Below are 19406 nucleotides of genomic sequence, written 5' to 3'. Positions count from 1 at the left end.
AGTTGTTTACATTCCTCCTGATTTGGAAGGTATACCATACTAAAGAAAAAGCAAAGCCTGTGCTACATGTATGAGTAGACAGGGTGTCACAATGTGAATATTTTTGAATTATTTTTTTCCTTTTTAATTCAAGAATTCTGCCAACAGCTAGACCCCTATTTACATCAGGCTGCAGCATTTTCTACCATATAATGATGCATAAATTATGCATGCCTGAACTAGAAATGTTTCTAAGAGAAGCATTACAGCCACAACTAGATCTAGAAAGATTCATTTTGAAGAATGCTGTTGCCCTCATATAGTGGGCAGGGAAGGGAGGTGATGAGAAACAGAATAGATTTTTGATGTATAATGTAAAGACAGGCTTGTGAGAGAAATCTCAGTTTAGGAATATGGGATTCATATCCTGGGTCTCACCACAAACCTCAGCATTACGGGGCAAAATACTGACTAGGTCAAATTTAGAAACACACTCTCTCTCTTGCAAATGCAAAATCTGTGTCTATGTGATATCCAAACGAACTTTAAAATATTTCTGTCAGAATATTGGTAGGACTGGGTAATTGAAAATCAGAAGGCAGGAAACCTTTCCTTTACTTTTAGAAATCTGGTTCTGCTTTGTACAGGAAGACTGCTGCAATTGGCTTTTTCTGGTAGAATTTTTGTGAAATTTGTTTTTCAACGATTGAAGCACAAATCCTTAAGTATAAACATGCACAAAATTGCTAGGATTTGCAGTGTGGTATCCTACACACACAAAACCTATACTCCAAATATCTAAATGGTTCCTGTTCTTAGAAAGAAACCCACAGTGGGGCCCTGTGTACTCCTTCAGAGTCTTCTGGGAGTACTGGGTTTCCTGTTGTCTCTCTCTTTATCAGTTGCAGCTCTGGACAGCTTGAGTGCTCCCTGCCACAGAGGACCACCAACAGGACCATCTGGCCTGTGATAACAAGGACACTGAGGAGAGTAGGAATCATAGCTTCTACTGAGTCACATATTGGTCACCCATGATAATTAAAATCAACTCATTGCCACAGATGATTTTTTTCGCCTGAGACCATGAGGTACCATGTCTATTTCTGTTGGTCCTGTGACAATTTCTACAACAAGGCACTTTAAATGTCTTAAAACTATTATAACCATTGCAAGTTATTCCCTCAAAAATTTGATGGTTAGCTGCAGTGGAGCTTCAATCTCCCTTTGTGACAGTCTTTATTTTAGTTACAGACACACCTCAGCCTTTCTGTGATCAGGATGTCCTTCTTTTTAGGGATGCTTTCTCCGTAAAAAAAAAAAAAAAAAATTGAGTAGTCACAGGAAGGGAGCTTCTGAAACTCCCCATTGCACTTATGGCAGGAATTCTTCTGGCACCACGCAGCCTACAGCATGGAATTTGTGACTTACTTCCCTAAAGCTGAAAAATCTGAGTTTGTGAACAGCCACAAGCATGGGGGTGCATCTGAGCATGACCGGGCAAGTGCCAGCAATCTGGTCAGTGTGCCTCAGGTGAGGGTAGCCTGTCCTCACACGGGCAGTTTGCAGGGCACTGGCAGCCAGTGAGGGATCAGCAGCCACACTTCCCAGGCGGTGACCACGGAGCACTCAACAGCCACCAGTGATCACCCGTTCATGCTCTTGGGAACTGTTCTGAGCAGCTAGTTTTGCAATACTTGTGCAGCACCTGTTAACAGAAAGACAAGGAGTGTCAAAATGAACACACTTCTAATTTAGGTGGAGACACGGTATAGGTCAGAATTAATTGCACTGATAAATACAAGATTTGACACAAAAATGATGCTTTTGCTAGAATTCAACACTGAAACACCTCTTTTAAGGGCTGAGTCCATTAGTACAACATTTGCTCCCTCTAATTAGTGCAAGGTCCAGAGCAAAAAAAAATCATATCTATAAGCATATTTTTACAATCAATCACCAAAGTTCAGAAAAGTAGTTCACCCCCAGTGCTGTTACACAGGTTCTGTCCCTTAAGGTGGATTATACACCTTTTTAACCTACAGACAAAGGGCCGTTTAGTATGAAGTCACAATGTGCCCTTATAGGAAGACTGAGGCCACAAACCAACAGGACGTAGGCCTCAGCAGCAGCTAAATGAGAAGGGCTTTACTTCTAGGTTTCCATCAAAACTGGTGTATTCTAAGATTGGGTTTATTTTGAGCAGTGCGGGCATGTATGCTTATTTTCTTTACTGAGTAATTGAGGGGTTTTTGAAGTCTCAGTTAAAAGTGCCAGAAACATTTCTGTGTAGTAGGTAGTTTTACAGACCTGAGAAGAGTCATGGATACTGCGGGAATTGCTTTACTTAGTAAAAGAATTGTTAAAAGATTTTTTCTTATTTTTTATTGACCATGCTGGAATGCATAATGTCAAATAATTGCAGTGCAATGGTCTCTAAGCCAGAGAAAATCATCCTCTGAATTGAGAGGAAGCCTTTTGAAAACTTTGCCTTTTAATTTTCATTGCATCCTGCATAGTGTATTAGGTAAATTGTCAGCATTTGCTCACAAGAATTGCAGTAAAAACAGTTAGGGTGCCTGAGAGAAAAGAACTACAAAAATGCACATTATTGAAGGTCTGTCTTTGATTATGGATGATAGATTAAAATGATAAATTGCGATGTACCTAATAAAGATTTTATAGATTGTGGCTTATGATATCATATAGCACTCCTACTCCATTTGGAGCAAGTTTTCAGACAAAAAGCAGCCCATGATGACACAGCATCATTACAGTGGTAATAATTCACTTTCTCATAAAATCTGCAAATTCATTATGAAAGTTAATAATAGGATAAATCCATGGTAAAATGGATCCGTCTAAACTCTGGTTAACAAATCCAAAGGTCATGAGATCTTTGACAGTGTGTAGCAATATGCAGAATATGCTACATAAAAGGTCCCAAACATCTCTGAACTCCCCTTTACCCAGCAAATAATTGGCACAAGCGTGTGGAGAAAGCAAGCAAGCAAGGCTGGTTAGACCAGGATGCTGTAGAAGCAACTACATTTTAATGAGGTGAAGAGGAGGGGAGAGGAGGGGAGAGACAGTCTCACTGTCCAAAGTTTAGCAATTAACTTTCTTTGTTTCCTGAAAAATCTGAATAGCATGTTCAAACCTGGATACCTGAAGTTGGACTCCCAAGCCTATCTCTACAGTCAAGCTTCTGTAACCTCTCTGCGGGGGGATCCCTCCACTCAGCCGTGCAGAATGTGATGTGCACAGAGACTGGCAGAGGTGAAGGCTGGAGCAAATAGAGACGTGCCCTTCAGAAGCACATAATTAATTACACAGAACATATGCTGTGCAGAGTTACAAAAAGTCTCTCCCCTTGGAGGAGGAGAGTGCCCAGCCACGTTTCCTCCCCACTTCTCAGTGTTCAACACCTAATTTAATGCACAATTATGTCCTGCATAAGATAAGAATCCCAGACAGTGTTGCAGTAGTTCATTTTTAGTTGTTTACACATTTTGGCTATTTTTCCTGTGGTTTGACCTGCCCAGTCCTCAATTGCAAGTCTAGATGCAAACTTCTTTGCCACCAAATGATCATTCCAGGTGTATTTTTAAATAGTCCCTCTTGGATTGGCTTATCCTGTTTCAGTAATGCTTGTTCTCATCAGAAATGGGATCCTATAAAGGTGCTGATATAAGTTTTTCACAAAACTGTCAGTGAAACCCTGGTTAAAGGACTCCTGTGTCTCGCCAGGACTCATTGTAACAAAGATTCTTCCTCTTTCTTCCATGGTGCCACCAGTTTACAGCTCTCACTGCAAATGCACAACTTTATTACCATCACAAATTACAAATTAAGGGCATAGTTAAAATTACATAAAATTACTAATATAAGACATTAATAGACACAAGCTTCTTCTTCAGGGAAGCAAACTCCTTTTTTTTCAATGAGTGGAAATTTCATCAAAATGGTATGACATCTATACCAAAACCAGTGAAGGCAGCTAGGGTACAGTTCCTGAGATGCAGGTCTTGGATGGGTTTCCTGTCACAAAGGGGCATGGTGTTAATGTGCAGTCAAAGCCTTGAGAGACTTTGTTGGATGCTTGACTGCATCAACATGCAGTTTCTTGCTATTTGTCACTACTGACCTGGCTTAGCCACTCTCTCATTCCTGAAGTATGTTGCCTTAGGCAAAAACAAAGGACTAGCATAGCAAAATGGAAATCAGAAAACCTGGACCTAGCATAAAATGCTAAAAACTCCCCAGACTAAGCAGAGGATGGGAACTTGTGGTGGTCTGAGAAAGAAAATGGGGAGATTGTCCAAGTTTGTAGTACAGAGCAGGTCTAGGATAGTTACAATGTAAACTCCCTCCCAAAGTGGAATAGACTGGAAGCTGAAAAACTTCTCACATTTATTTTTCACAAAGCAAATTAGACAGACTTTTATTGGTTCAATTCAGCAGTTGTTGGATGAAGCCATAGCTGTTGCATCCTGCCAGACCAGAGGCAAACACCCACTTGGCCCAACAAAAATGTTTGTACTATGAACTGCTGTGTCTCTGGGATTTCCTGTAACTGCTAGCAGACCTTTAAATACCATGAGACTCACAGGCCAGAATTTTCAGAGGTGCTCTTAATTCTGCAGCTGTGGAGCTGGACAGCAAATCTTCATAGCTTGGAATATTCCATGGCAAAAACCCGCACTGGAGTTTTGCTCTTATTTCAAAGATATGTTGCAATGCACTAACGTGACTGCAAACTTGTGTGCAGGGTCAACAAGTCTGAGAGGAACTGGTTATGAGAATAAAAATATTCCTCATCACCTTTATAAATCTGACCCCTGAGTAGAGAAAACTAAAACACTGGAGGAGAAGTGATTTTTTTAGTATTACTCTTGAAAAAACTCAAGTGCCTGTTTTCTCTAGTTTGTTGTAAAGGGTTGTGAGACTGTGAGAAAATATCCTATCCATGGCAAAGCAAGGAAACCACGTGGAGTTTTTCTGTAAGAAGCATTGCTTTGTAACCACTGGGCAGGAACCTGAAAAGAATTTCAACAAAATTTTCCATAAGAGTATCAGACCAGACTAGCAGAAAATAAAAAATAATTACACAAAATATATGATGCTTTAAAAATATGTCCTTTTCCATTACATGACTATCAATGTTGTGAAAGTGAGAGGATCTGAGAGCATGGCATGTTTTGGTGCCAGCATCATTACTTCCAAAAGTTGATTGTGCACTCTTAACTGCTCCCAACCCTCTCCAGACCCATCTGTGTTACGGCCACTCTCAGACACCATTATACTTCTCTCTTTTTGTTTGCTATGGACAATGGTTTTCATTTTCAGCCTTGTTGGGTCTATCAAATCTTGATCATTATCAATCTAATTCCCTGATGGGCCAATCTGTAATGAGCTCTGGCTCCTGTTGCTGGGTGGCATTTGCTTCACCAAGGAATGGTTCTCCTTGGTAGTCAGTGTGAAGCAATGGTACTTTCTTGGCATGGGCCACTCCCATCCAATAGCAGTTGAGCTTCCAGGGCTGTGTTGGAGAGATTTATTCACTTGGGAACTCAAGCAGAAATTTCAGTAGAATAAAAAGGAAACTTAAGCATTTAAACCACTTTCTGGGCATATAGTTGTGCAAAGATTTCTGAGAGAAATCATGGAAAATGCAACTTTGAGACTGGGTTTACTTTTTCTGAAAGAAATTGACATATGTTGAAAGTTCTCCTGTCCTTTAGAGAGTTTTTTTTTGTGATGAAACTCATCCACTAACTCCTTTCTGATCAAATGGAACATGTTAATTCTCAGAGCCTGTGAAGATGACGAGAAATAATAATCTTACAATGAAAAGAGAATAGATGTTGGGCAGAAAAAAAAGGGTTTTTTTCCTCCTATGTAATTATTTGCTCTCAATTTGTTCTCAATTTTTACAAAACACTTAAGAAATACCAAGTTCTATTTTCAATTTAGACTTCTAGAAAGGAGCCTACACTGTTACATTCAAAGGTATAGCCACCCATTTTACAACATTCATAGACCCGACTAAACTAGGCTAGACTAGACTATTCAGTTCAAAGGGACCTACCGTGGTCACGCAGGCCATCTGCAGATGCTGTCATGGTAATAAAAAACAAGTTCAAATAAGTTAATCAACTAAATAAATAATATTGTCTTACTAAAATTCTTATAGGAACTAAAGGTCTCTCAAATTTCCCTTCTGCAAAGTTAAAAGTTAAAACGTCCACATCTTTACCTTGTGCAAGAAAGAGTTGGATGCTTTTATGTTACAGCTGTGAAACATAGACAAGGTACACCACACCTGGCATGATTTATGAGCCACCAAAGTTACTTGCTAAGATGGTTTATGTGACACAGCAATATTTATAATAAGCTTACCCTATGTAGAAATAAAGATGGACTTTGTCAGAACAGTATGCGAATGCTCTCACCAAGCACAGAATGCCTGCTGCCATGAACACGTGTGGGAATACAGCCCTACATGCCCTGAAATCGCTCACTTCTGACCCAAAAATACAAAGTTCAAGACACTAAGAGCTAAAATGAGCTCCTCACAGCTTCCCTGCTTCCCCTCTTGTACCTTTTCTGTGATCCCTGAAAGAAGGTCCCAGGTACTAGAGCAGTTAACCACCCCGCTTAGCTTTCTTCCCCTTATTTTATTCTCTAGCATGTTGCCATTTCTGTTCATTTTCATGGAAACACTGGCTTTACAAAAACATAAACTAAGAGTGTTCATAAACATGGGCTGAAAATCCCACTTCATCCAGAATTACTGAAAAAACCCAGATGTGTTTGTTATAAACACATGCCTGGCCAACTTCAGCTTTGCCTTTAGCTCACTTTTATTCTTGATACAGGATTTAAAGGTTTAATGGAGCAGTCAGGAAAACAAACACATATATGTGGGTGCCTCCAGTGCACCCACAGCAGGAGGGAGGGGGGAGTGGTTTCTGCTGCAGTTCTGCCTTGATTGCTAGGCTAGGCTGTTGGCTGGACACCTGCAGACATGTGCATGCATCTTGCAATTTAGGAGGACACTTTACACCTGTGTCGGACTGCTATGGAGGGGGTCAGTCCTGATCTACAGCAGTGTAAGGGTGAGTAGACAACAGTGCTATTTTGGATTGTGCCCTCCACTGCACTGTGAGGACTGACATAAAGGCAGGCCCCGGGGCTGCAGGAGGAGAGACACTATTCCTTTGGTTGTCTTGAGTCAGGGTCATCTAACTCATCTTGAAGGCATCATGTGCACAGCTGATAATATCAACAAAGTCTGCTTTGGACAGGCTTCCAGATTCAATCTGGATCATCTTTGCCTTTTCCTTTCATATGCAGTGACCTGCTTTTGCTGGCTGTCAGAAGAAATTTCAAGCCACCTCTTTGTAAAGATCTTTTTGTTTTGCTATACAGACCTTAACTGACCTTTGCTTACTGAAGTTCAATTGGTGCAAAAGAAAGAAAACTGAGGAATCCTTTCTAAATTCTGCACTAGGAAAGATTTTCCACATCCAGAAGCCAAAAGATAAATTTCCCAATGCATAAGCAGTGCAGGGTAGGTACAGCCAACTCTACAGTTCTTTTCATGCCTTGTAGAATAGAGATGTCCCTGTTGGTCAATTTTGCAGCAGAAGGGTGTGACAAAGCATGTATTTTGATGTCAGTTCCATTAAAAGTGCACATGGGGAAGAATAACTCCAAAATGTAGCAGGTTGTGGGCTGAGATGCTGGAAAGCAGCTCTGCTGAAAAGGACCTTGGGGTCCTGGTGGACAATGAGCTGTCTATGTGCCAGCAGTGTGTCCATGTGGATGAGTAGGCCAGTGGCACCCTGGGGTGCATTAGGAAGAGCATATCAGCGATTGTGGGAGGTGATCCTGTCCCTCTGCTCAGTCCTGGTGAGGCACATCTCAAATGCTGTGTCCAGCTCTGGGCTGCTCAGTACAAAAAACACATGTAGCTCCTGGATAATTGCAGGATTGGAGCATCTCTCCAAAGAGGAAAGGCAGAGGGACCTAGACCTGTTCAGCCTCAAGAGGGATGACTGAGAGGGGACCTCATCAATATCTACACCTCTACAATATCTACCAAAGCACAAAGCAGTAGGCCAGCAGACCATGGGAAAATGATGCACAGGAAGGTCCACCTGAAGATGAGTAAGAACTTTACTGTGCAGGTAGCTGAGCAGGTTGCCAGGAGATATTTTGGACTCTGCCCCACTGGAGATGTTCAAGAACCATCTGGATTCCATCCTGTACCATGGGCTCTAGAATGACCCTGCTTGAGCAGGGAGGCTGGATCAACTGATCCACTGTCATTCCTTTGAACCTGACCAATTCTGTGATTCTGTGATTTGGTGGCTGGCAGTTCTGAGTTGATCAGTGAGGTCTGAATGCAAAAATTCCACCAATTAAGCCCACAGGCTATTATGGCTATGCCAAAACTTTAAGGCCAGGAGATTCATTGAACCCTTGCAATGATTAGCCATTAGGCTGTGACTAAATCCTCACAGCACAAATTGCAAACAGTACAAGCAAGAGGAACTTCTTTATCATCAAGCATCTGTTTGCAGTCTATTTTAATCATGGTATGTTCAGGTTTCCAAAGAATGGAAACTGAGGACACACTTATGCGGTCCGAATTGAAGAACAGATGCCAGCTGATGCCTGCTGGTAACCTTCAGTATCAGAGAGGGAAATGAAACCCTATACAAAAGGCATTAGCAGAAGACAAGTGATTTATTTCTCTGTAAGCAGAGCATTAATTGTGCCTTAACTGGAAAGAGGACAAGAAATTTTGGAGTTTTATTCCTTAGCTCATGCTAACAGTCTTAAGACACGATAGAAACCTGGCAAACTTGACTCCTGTATTTACTCTAAACAAGACACAGTTCCATGTCACTCATGCTGGTATCAGGGTGACAAAACATACTGAACTCATTTACATTGAGGACTCAACCTTCTGTAAAGCTGTATTCTAGATTGCAGGGGAGCTTGTTACTGTAGCTGTGGCCTGGCTTGTCTGCCTCACATATCCAGAGTGTTTCCAAAAAGGACAATGGAGCTGGTGTAGGGGCTGGAGAACAAGTCATGTAAGGAATGGTTAGCCAGGAGAAAAGGAGCCTCAGGGGAGATCTTATTTCTCTCTACAGCTACTTGAAAGGAGATTGTAGTGAGGTAGAGTCTCTTCTCCCAGGTAACAAGGGACAGTACAAGAAATAGCCTCAAGTTGTACTTTTTGGCAACAGACACTCATAGGAAGACAATGAGAGTCATCCTATTGGGAAAGCAGTCCTATGAGATGTCACCAAGCATGAAGCTTGAGTCTTTTCTATGTGTTGACATGTTCCAATAACAACAGAATCAGAATGGTTTGGGTTGGCAGGGACCCTTAAGATCACAGAATGGTTTAGGTTGGAAGGGAACTTCAAAGATCATCTCAGTGCAATCCCCCTACCATAGGTCAGAACACTAGACCAGGTTTCTCAGAGCCCCTCGAACATGGCCTTGAGCACCTTCAGGGATGAGTTATCCCCAGTTTATCTGGACAACCTGTTTCAGTGCCTCACCAGCCTCCCAGTAATGTCTGCAATGAACTGACTTGTTCTTGCTATCCTACCAGTACTGTGGACTAAACAATAAACAATGGAGTTTTGTGGTGTTGCATTTCACAGCTGAATTCTCCATGTGTACAAGCCTTTCCCCACTTGAGCCTTCCTAATACAATCCTTGTTTTGACTTTAATGTCTAGTAAGGATTGAGCTGAAATATCTGTCTTTTCCTGAGCAAAGATGCTAACAGGCTATTTCTTTCACAGTTGATCCATTGATATACCTGAAAACTATCTCTGTAGTTTTCACTAGTTTTTCAGCCAGTTCTTGTAGTTGAAAGAATGGGAGGAATGACAAAAGAGAGGCATCAGAGAAGCATGGCTGGATGTTGGGGCAAGTACTGGCCTCCTAGATTTTGGATGGCTTTAAATGATTGTGTATTTATAGGACAAACATGCAGAGATGTTGAGCTAAGACTGAATTTGAAGACATTGGACAAGTATAATTGGGTAATACCAGATGTTAGGGGCAGCAGCTTAAACACCATCTTGCATGCTCCACATACATGCTCCATCTCTGGAAGTATTCAAGGCCAGGTTGGACAGAGCACTGGGCCACTCAGCAGTGTAAGTGCTGAACCTAGATGATCTTCAAGTTCCCTTCCAATCAGGCCATTCTATGATTCTGTGATTCTATGATTCTGTGCTTCTATGTCCATTATTATGGACTGTCTGAGCTGGCATGTGAAAGATCTGACATGTGAAATGACCTGTACTGTGATTCCTTCCTCCTTCTCATATAAACCCCTTCACATTTCTTCACCTGTAGATCATGGAAGGAAGGAGAGAAGTGTTTTCTCATTTTGTGATCCCTTGTGTTCATTGATTTCTTCACTAAGGAGAAAGTCTGTTGCACAATGTGTCCCAGCAGACCTAAATATATATGTTTTATTTGCCTTACTAAAGATCCTTAAAGAAAACCCACCTGTCAGTTTCCACAACTTGCTTCTTCACAAGATGCACAGGTATTGCAAGTTGCTTTTCAACTTGCTAGTAAACTTGGACACTGCTATTATGGCAGTTCTGAACAGTTCAAACTCTACATCTTGATCACTGACTTCTTGCTGGGCTGGGAGTCAAACCTATTCACTTGTTTTCTCTGAGCTGTTATTTATGACAATATTCAGGCTCCAAACACAGTTAGCTCAACATGATACTCCTGCAACTGGCATTAAAAATTCAGTTTTCTGGACTCACCAAGAATCAGTATGATCAGCATCCTTTACTCATCAGCAGCTGGACACCTGAAATGCTTAACTCATAAAAATGAGGGTAGAGAAGTTCAAAAAAGGAAGCTAGATCAAGTGATAGCTTGGATATGACCTGCTGTCATCTAAATCCTATGTCTCATAAACACTAATCTCAGACATTTCTCAGTTAATTTTCTGTCTGCTGCATGTTGCCTGTCTGCTAGGTTATCTCATCTTGATAGATACTAGAATAATAATCAAAGTACAATATCTTATATCCTTCAGAGACTTTTCCTCCTAATTACTACTTCTCTAGTTATTCTTGTAATTAATGTAAATTACTAATGCTTCTTTGACTTTAATGAAATCCTTGGCTTCATGCTCTTTCCTTTGCAGTGAATTCCCCAGTTTCACATGTTGTGAAACTGGCATCTTTCATTTCTGTCTCTGTCTCTGCATTCTTATATTTTGATGTAGAAATATCTATTCCTCCATGTTTAGATCACACTGTTTTATATTTCTATCATCTCCTGTTTGTCCTATCAAAGAACAAAGAGATGCAAGAGCATTCACGCAATTAATACAATATCTGCATAAAGCAGGAAAAGTCTAAGTTTTAACTTGATCTGAAAGTAAACCTCTGTAGTTTATGCCCTTCTCCTGTATTCCATCCAATCCTGAGCACTCACACACTGCATGTCTAATACCTGCTATGGACAAATCTCTACCCTACTGAACACCTCAATCAAGTCACAGGACAAATCTCAGTTTTACTGGCTGAAGACATGTTTTATAGCAATTTATCTCAATGAGATTTTCATAAAATTTGGATGAAGGAAAATTCTTCTTCTGTCTTCATTGTCTTACATATTCTGCTCTTGAACTTAACCCTTTATTTTAGTTTAGCTTAGTTCTGAGTGAAAGTGTCCACACATTAATTCTGTGAAATAAATGCATTTCAAAAACTAATTTAGATCCCATTGTTTGAATATCCCCATGAAACAGTTTCCAGAATATCTGTGAAATACATTATATTGCACATATTCAAAAAGAAATTATTGGATGTTTTTATCTTTTATATCTGTCATGCAGAGGCAACCATCAAAAAAACCCAAACCCTGAACATTTCACAGTTTTAATACCTTGAAGTGTTTAAACATCAGGTTCTGCTCTTTCTGAACCTTATGACTACTTCTTCCCTGTCCCCCCATCTCAAGCAATAGTCATGTCTTGCTGGGGTGGTACTGACACTTCTGAGACTGTCCTGACTTACCAGTCTCCTACCAAGTGCTGGCATGAGCTTTTATCTGATTTCTGCCATCACCTCTGCTCCTCACTTGAAAAAGCAGGCAGGCTTCTTCCCATGTTGCTTTAGTGTTATAGCTAAGGAACCTGAGGGGTGGAATCCAGCGGTGCTGTGCGTCATCACCTCAGAAAGAGATCAGCGAGGTTACATCCCTGTCATCTCACAAATTCACACCAAAGGTGTGTTGTACATAACCCCCACGAGCTTTAGGAACCTGTAACTGCAAACTCTTGGTGTCCAGCCATCCTTAAAAGCTGCTTCACATGCACCATTGACTCTCTCTCACAGGAGCTGCTGTTTTTCTGCTGCTTGCAGATCTTTCCACCATGATATGTGCCAGACTGACATTTCTGTTGCAGCTCCCATTAACTGGAACAAAAGCAATAATTTGAAATTGACAGCTGTGATAAAATTAAATGTTTCCATAGAAAGCATGGGCAATTATTTCTTGCTAAAGCTAAAATCATGGGCAAGATGCTCCTCTGAAGACCTTCCATCTAATTTGTATTGTGACAGACATGATTAGGAGGTGGACAGAATCAAAGCATCACGGTGTATAAGTCAGAGAACAGAAAGGATAAGAGTTTAACTCTTGTAATAGCAAAATCAGATGGCAGCAGTGCTGTTGGCAATATAGATTAATTTTCCAAATTTTCCCTGTGAAATCTGCCAGCAGAGTAAGCAGTCATTAGCAGACTGCAGAAACACCTTGGCATGTCTCAGAAAGGCAACTGTTTGGTTTTTAATGAAGGGCTAAAGAAAAAGCTTCTAAGGCTATATAGGTAACAAAAAAAAACCAAAAAAAAAAGCAGAAAATATTATAAATGGAATTACAATCATTAATCTTGCTGATGTAATACTTATTCCCAAGCCCACTAAAATAAAGAGCAGACACCCAAGCAGCCTCAGTGGTTTCTGAATACAGATTTTAAGATGAAAAATACAAGAGCCAAGAAACCCATAATGCAACATGGCAGCTTGAAATTTCTTCCTTCTGTTTCAGAAGGAAGATGTGGATAGTGGCTAGTGTCCCAGAAAAATTCTGTTTTTCACATCTATGTCAGTTGGTATAAGAGCATATCTGCTATTACCTTTTCCCAGAGACCCTGCCTCAGGTAATATTTAAGAGCTTATTGTGCACAGCAGGAATTTATAATGACCTCTCTGTTTAGATTACTGTCACTACAGAAAAATATCCCAAAAACCTCTTAGAGCTAAAAAATCTGCTGTCCATCAAAACCAAATGGGAGCCCAGGGTTTGAAAACACACAGTAAAAGAGTATTAGATGTGGTATCACAAGTCATTACATTAATGCAACAGTACTTTCTTCCCACTGAATGAGTCCAGGACTTTATCACAAAGTCACATCAAAGTTGCTGGCATTTAGCCTTAGGAGAATATCTACTTCTTTTCTAAACACTGGTGTAGACCTAACTGGATTGACAGCTTCAGGACCTGACCCGTACAATTTAGCTACACAACAGTGCTGTCAGAGTGAGATGCCTCTAGCTCTGATCCCCAGGACATCTGTGAAAGAACAGTTTTGTCTTTCTGCCCTTTAAAAAATTCAGTCAGGGTCATTTTTATGGGGAGGAAGATTTCTGTACCTGTTTGAGATTGTCAGCTCAATTTCTAGCCCTTTTTTCCTAAGTTCTTAGCTGCTCTGTTTATATAGCAGATTTCACTTAAATTTAATGCGAAAAAAAAATCACAGCACATTCTTCTGTCAACTGCATGTTACCAGAAGTGGTGGTTTTGGAGGAGACAGCCTAATTCCAAAGAGGAAGGACTTTTTTGCAGCTTAGATGCTAGACCAAGTATCAGGCTATATGGAATTTAAATACGCAGGACTTTGTTACTGCATCTACCACAGACAGTAGAATTAAAAAATGACACTGTTTGGTAGGCCATTCTGTAAAACATGTAGTCCAACCCCTACTCAAAGAATGGACTCAAGGTTCAATCAGCATGCTCTGAGCCTTTTATACTGAGGTTTCGAGAATCTCCAAGAATGCTCAGCCCCTTGTTCTAATCTTTTAGAGGGAGATTGTTATGGGCTTACATGGCTTGAAACCCTTCCTTTTTCTTGCCCTTTAGTCTGTCTGCCTAGATAGACCATCTTTTCTCGTTTGTACAGAGCTTGTCATTTAAAGGAGACTTCCTTACTAATAATAACAATAAAGTTCTAAAAAACATTTTTAGGTGCTTTTGTGCATCTTCATGAATTGCTTGACTAAAATAATTTCAACACTAAGCTGTGCAAATTCAGTGGAGACTAGGAGACTCAGAGAGGCTACAAACCAATGAATAGAGGTGAAAAAAAGGCATTCATTGGCCCAGTATTTTTAACAGCCTTGGTCAATATCTCCTGCTTGGTATTACTAGGCTGTTGCTTTCCTTGTCTGAATTTTACTCCCATACAGTGCAGTCTCAAACTGTTTTTAGTAGAGAGAAACCACAACAAACATTAACAAAATCAATCATTGTGCAAAGAAGAGCCTGAGATATAATCACGGTCCATCTTGAAGTTTGATTAAGTGCTCTAACAAACTGAATAAGAAAAAAAGAAAGCCAAAAACAGAGTGCTGCTCTAGACAAGTACAGGATGGACTACCAGGTAAGCTAAAAGGAAGAGTAGGATAGTTTTCAGACTCTAAGTACCCAAGATCTGCTTTGAAACTAATTCTCTCCAAACTATGGTGCTATACTTGTCGGAGGCTCTTGTCTCTTTTTTTTCCCCTTTTTTTCTTTTTCTTTTTTTTTTTTTTCCCCACATAAAACCTGGTAGAAATGTAATTCCAGAGTTTTAGTTCATGTCCACTCATTAACGGCTATAAGTATTCTATGACAAGTGAAGCATCAGCCTGAATTCTGTCCATAGACAGCTTCCCATCTTTGGGAAATTTAAAAATTTTTTAAAATCACTTCCACCTGGTACAAATTCTAGCACAGATTCCTTAACTGTGAGCTGCAATTTAACAGTGAGTCTCCTGTTGATCTCAAGGCCCATGTCCATGTGCTTACTGACACACAGAAGTGCTCACAGGCTTGATACAGCTGACAAACCATCTGGTTTGATGCACTGCCCAGGATATCAGCATTTCCAAACAATAGCTTACAGAAGGGGCCATCGGACTGCAGGACATAAACAAATCATGAGAAAACTATAAGGCAGGACAAACACAGTATGACTCAAGCATTTGAGATGAAAAAGTACGGTTTGAAGAAATTCTTTGCTTAAGAGTCAGAGGTCAGTGACATATTGGCATGTGTTGTGAATTTTCCATTGATCATTGTGCAGCATAAAAACAGAATAAGCTAAAAATACAGAATACAGCATTATTTATGATAACATTATTAGTCGCTTTTACAGATTGTGAGCAAGATTTTTACTAATCTATTCAAGTACATTCATAAAAATCTGTATCTACATACATATATATCAAAGACAGAATTTTTAGTAGAATCATGGAAAATGTTAGAACTCTGCTGAGGACAGTGCATCTAGAAAAAACAGTGCTAATCCCTTTACTGTTCAGTAGGTTGTTACTGCTTTATACTACCTTTCCATGAATGAGTTGATACAAATTTTATAGTTCTAATAGTTTTGAGCCAGTATTTTCTCAGTCCCTGACAGAGGATGTAACTTATCCTGCTCTCTTTGAAGTGCAGGGGTATTAGACACTTCCTTTTTTTTGCCTTCTACTGTCCTCTGCATTTGCCATCACATCCTCTCAAATTTTGCAGCTGATAGAGTTGGCCACTTCTCCTTTAAATCACTGTCTCCTTCCTCAGCTACCTTCTCTGTGATGCTGGGCCAAAGCTTATTGGGACCAGGAAAGTCACCAAGAGGAAAATATGGGAGATTAGTACCTTCCAGGAACAGTGAAAAGCAAAGATCATTTTTCACTTGCTCTGTATAACGGATATTTTTTCCCCTCCTTCTATTCCATTAGGAGTATCTTCACTCAACACACATATCAGGAGCATGGGCACTGGGGACTGGGATCACAGGTGCTGGATAACTTTTTGTACATGCATAATGACAGAGAACTGCGCAATGTCTTGTCTTCCCCCTTGCAGCGAATCAAATTGACAGCAGCCAAATTACCTCATGGACTTCAAAACTGAAAGCAAGGTCTCTTCACCTGTCTGAACACAGATCAGTGCTTCTACACAAATCTGAGACCAGTAGCTCTTGTCTCTAGCTGTGAAAATAACAATTCAATGAAGATCCTTGTCTGTGGCATGACTTCCAGCCTCTTCTCTAGTCAGACAAGGTTTCCTAAGCTTTCTTGGTGGACAGTTTCCTCTGAACAGCATCCAGCTCAAAAAATTTGTTCTGCTAGTAGAATTCCCTGGCACTGGCCCTCACATATCAGATTCCTTTATGCGTATTTCAGTAGAAGCTATATTTATCTACTGCTTTTTAGAAAGACATCAACAACTTGCATGCTACTCTAACTAGAGGGAGCTAGGGCTAACAAACCTACACTCTCCCTGTTCTGGAAGTGCTCTGCAGAGTCCTTGCTGCTTCTACAAGCACATAAACCAGTGCTGCTTCAAAGAGTCCCCCAGTTGCAAATTGACTCACAGTTGGAACTGGTGTTGACGTCCGTCTGTGTTGGTGCCAGGCTGTACTGAATTGGCCCTCCAGACGTGGCCCTTCCTGACAGCAAGTGGCAGAAGAGAAAGAAGGAAGGGGAGGGAAAAAGATGGGAGAAAAAGGGAATGTTTAGATAAACTCACAGAACAGATATGCAGACACCGTCTCATGTTTTTTTAACACAATCTCTTACGGTAAATTCCTCCCCCCTCCAACACACACACTTTTTCATGCACACATGTCCCAGCCAAAATCTGGGGAAAATGGTTGCCTTAATTTGCTTTGTCTGCATGTCAGCCCACTGGAGATTCCTTTAACAGGGGTCATTAAAGAGGGTGGAAGACATGCAAGCTGCAGAATGGATGATGTTATTGCACCTAGTGTGTGTGACTTCACTGTCAGATCAGATCTTTGCAGATCAGACCCTCGCAGATCAGACTGTCAAGACTGAGTTTATCTTTCAGCATCTCTGTAAGGACAGATGGATGTGATAAGACCTGGATGTCAAACATGAGCATGCCAGACATGCTGTCCTGTTCATTAATAGACATTGGATGCAGCAGGAAAAAAAAAATGTATCTTTGCAGGATTTCTTGTTATAAATAACTTTACCCTCAGAAAAGTGCAGTTCAAGACTTTTCTCACATTTAGATCAGCTAGGGCTGTGTTATTAAGCTGACATATGTCTCCTTTGCAGATTGCAGTTGTGAATTTGCTATGGAGGGAATACTCCCTGTCATAGAAGGTGCAAAGGTACAGGCATCAGACAGCTCTGATGTTTTTCATTCCAGATGTGCAGCTCTGTAAGTGAGGCACCCAAGGTGGACTGAGAACCTCTCAGTTTGAAAGCATTTGAGTACACATATTTTGACATTTGAAGTATTGCTCACTACATTTTCAATCTACTTCTCCACTTTTTGTTCTTTCTGCCTTCTCTGAGGTGTTGATGTACGACCATTGGGTATCTATGTGCTTTATTGTGAACAACTCAAGGAATTGGAAAGGGTCATGGTGTGTTTAACAAATAAAGTTTCTGTGCTGCTGCTGCAGTATAGTGAAACCACGAGCACCAATGGCAATTGCCATGTAAACAGTAGAAGATTTTACCAGTGAGGAAGAAAGGAGCTTGGCATCTGTTCTTCAGCCTGACTACTATGGCAACAGTAAGGGAATCTGAATGCCATGCTATAAATAAGCACTTTCCTTACTGTGTTCTAATCCCCCTGCCTGATTAATTCTTACAGAATCTGACTGGGTCATATACTTCATTACTACTTAGTAATGAAGATGGATGACAAACGTGAGAGTAAGTTTAGATTAGATATTAGAAAGTATTTCTGTACTTTAATAAGGCGAGACACCGGAAGATTGCATAGAGAAGTTGTGCATCCCCCATCCCCGGAAGTATTTAAGGCCAGGCTTGATGGGATCCTGACCAAGCTGGTTTAGTGGAAGGTGTCCCTGTTTATGGCAGGGGAGTTGGATCTTAATGATTTTTTGTTCCCTTCCAACCCAGAACATTCTTTGATTCTATGTAACAGCATTCACATTAGTTATGGGATTTTTCAGAAAGGACATGTAGCATTAAGCTTCATTTGAGAAAGCTTTAGAAGGCATACATAAGCATTGCAAACATTCATTATACTAATTGAAGAGCAATTAATGCTAAGTGATTGCTGACAGACTTTCACCCATTTACACAAATGCAGAGAAATAGTACTGAAGTAATTTGTGTCTTAAAAGTCAAAAGACCGAGGAGGAATTTCACTTTTATAATGCCTACCTTGCAGCAGAATCAGCTGAAGCAAGATGTAGAGCAACTTCACCAAATTCTGATGTGTTATAAAGTTTTAATTCACTATTTTTGAGTTACTTTGACTGAAGATCTCAGTCACTTTGGAGCTTTTCTATACCTATTAGTATGCCGCTTTTTATTTATATGTCAGTCTGCAAAAACTTTTAACTTAAAATCACCAACATTACAAATGCATCCAGACTCTTCAGATTTGCGTAAACAATAACCAAAAAAAAAAAAAGGAATTTGGTTATGAGCTCTTGTTTGCTTGCTGTTTTACATGTGACAAGAGCCCACATTCTCTCAATGAGAGGGAAGTGAGGTGATGAAACACTCACCTATTGTTTTTTTGAAGATCACATTTTATTCAGAAGTACTCTTTATTCAGTGCTATTTTCCTTGCTTTTCCAAAACAGCCCTCTCAAATGTATTAAAAAATATCATGCTACCTACCCAGGCTTCATTTGTTCCCCATTTTTCTAAGAAACCGCTTCTAAGGTCTTATTGTTTATAAAGCTTTCCCCAGAACTTGCCCACCTCTGTTCCAAGCCCTTTTGATCTCCAGCATCTGTTTGGGCTGTTCATAACTTTTCTTAGCACAATAGCTTTGATTCCTCTAATTGCATATTACTTAACACTCATCCTTCACAGATTGTTTACCCTCTGCTTTTCTTGCCTTTGCTTCCTTACAAAGGTATTTTAACTGTTCAACATTTTTCAATAACTCACTGCTTCTCTAATAAGGTCTTTATTTCTTGAAACATTTTTTGCATGTTAAAACTGAAATGTCTCAAATAAAAAGCTTATAGAAGCCTCACCGCCCAAATACTGGGATAACATATTTTGCCACCACATCTTTATGTAAGTCTCTTGAAGGTTTGCATCTTCAAAGCAAGAAACAAGA

The 19406-nt window shown here is 40.2% G+C and overlaps 1 protein-coding gene across 6 annotated transcripts in view; it reads right to left on the bottom strand.

Moving 5' to 3' along the window:
- The window catches only part of NRG1 (neuregulin 1), a 460758-nt gene that overhangs the window by 273192 nt on the left and 168160 nt on the right, over nt 1-19406 (bottom strand). For all 6 annotated transcript variants that reach the window (XM_064735370.1, XM_064735371.1, XM_064735372.1 and 3 more), the window contains exon 2: nt 16696-16770. In XM_064735370.1, coding sequence (XP_064591440.1) covers nt 16696-16770 — 75 coding nt within the window. The remainder of the gene's footprint in view (nt 1-16695; nt 16771-19406) is intronic.

The sequence above is a fragment of the Zonotrichia leucophrys genome, chromosome Z (assembly GCF_028769735.1).
Source record: "Zonotrichia leucophrys gambelii isolate GWCS_2022_RI chromosome Z, RI_Zleu_2.0, whole genome shotgun sequence".
NCBI lineage: Eukaryota > Metazoa > Chordata > Aves > Passeriformes > Passerellidae > Zonotrichia > Zonotrichia leucophrys.
The sequence above is the reverse complement of the archived record's forward strand: the minus strand, read 5'-3'. Positions and strand labels throughout refer to the sequence as shown.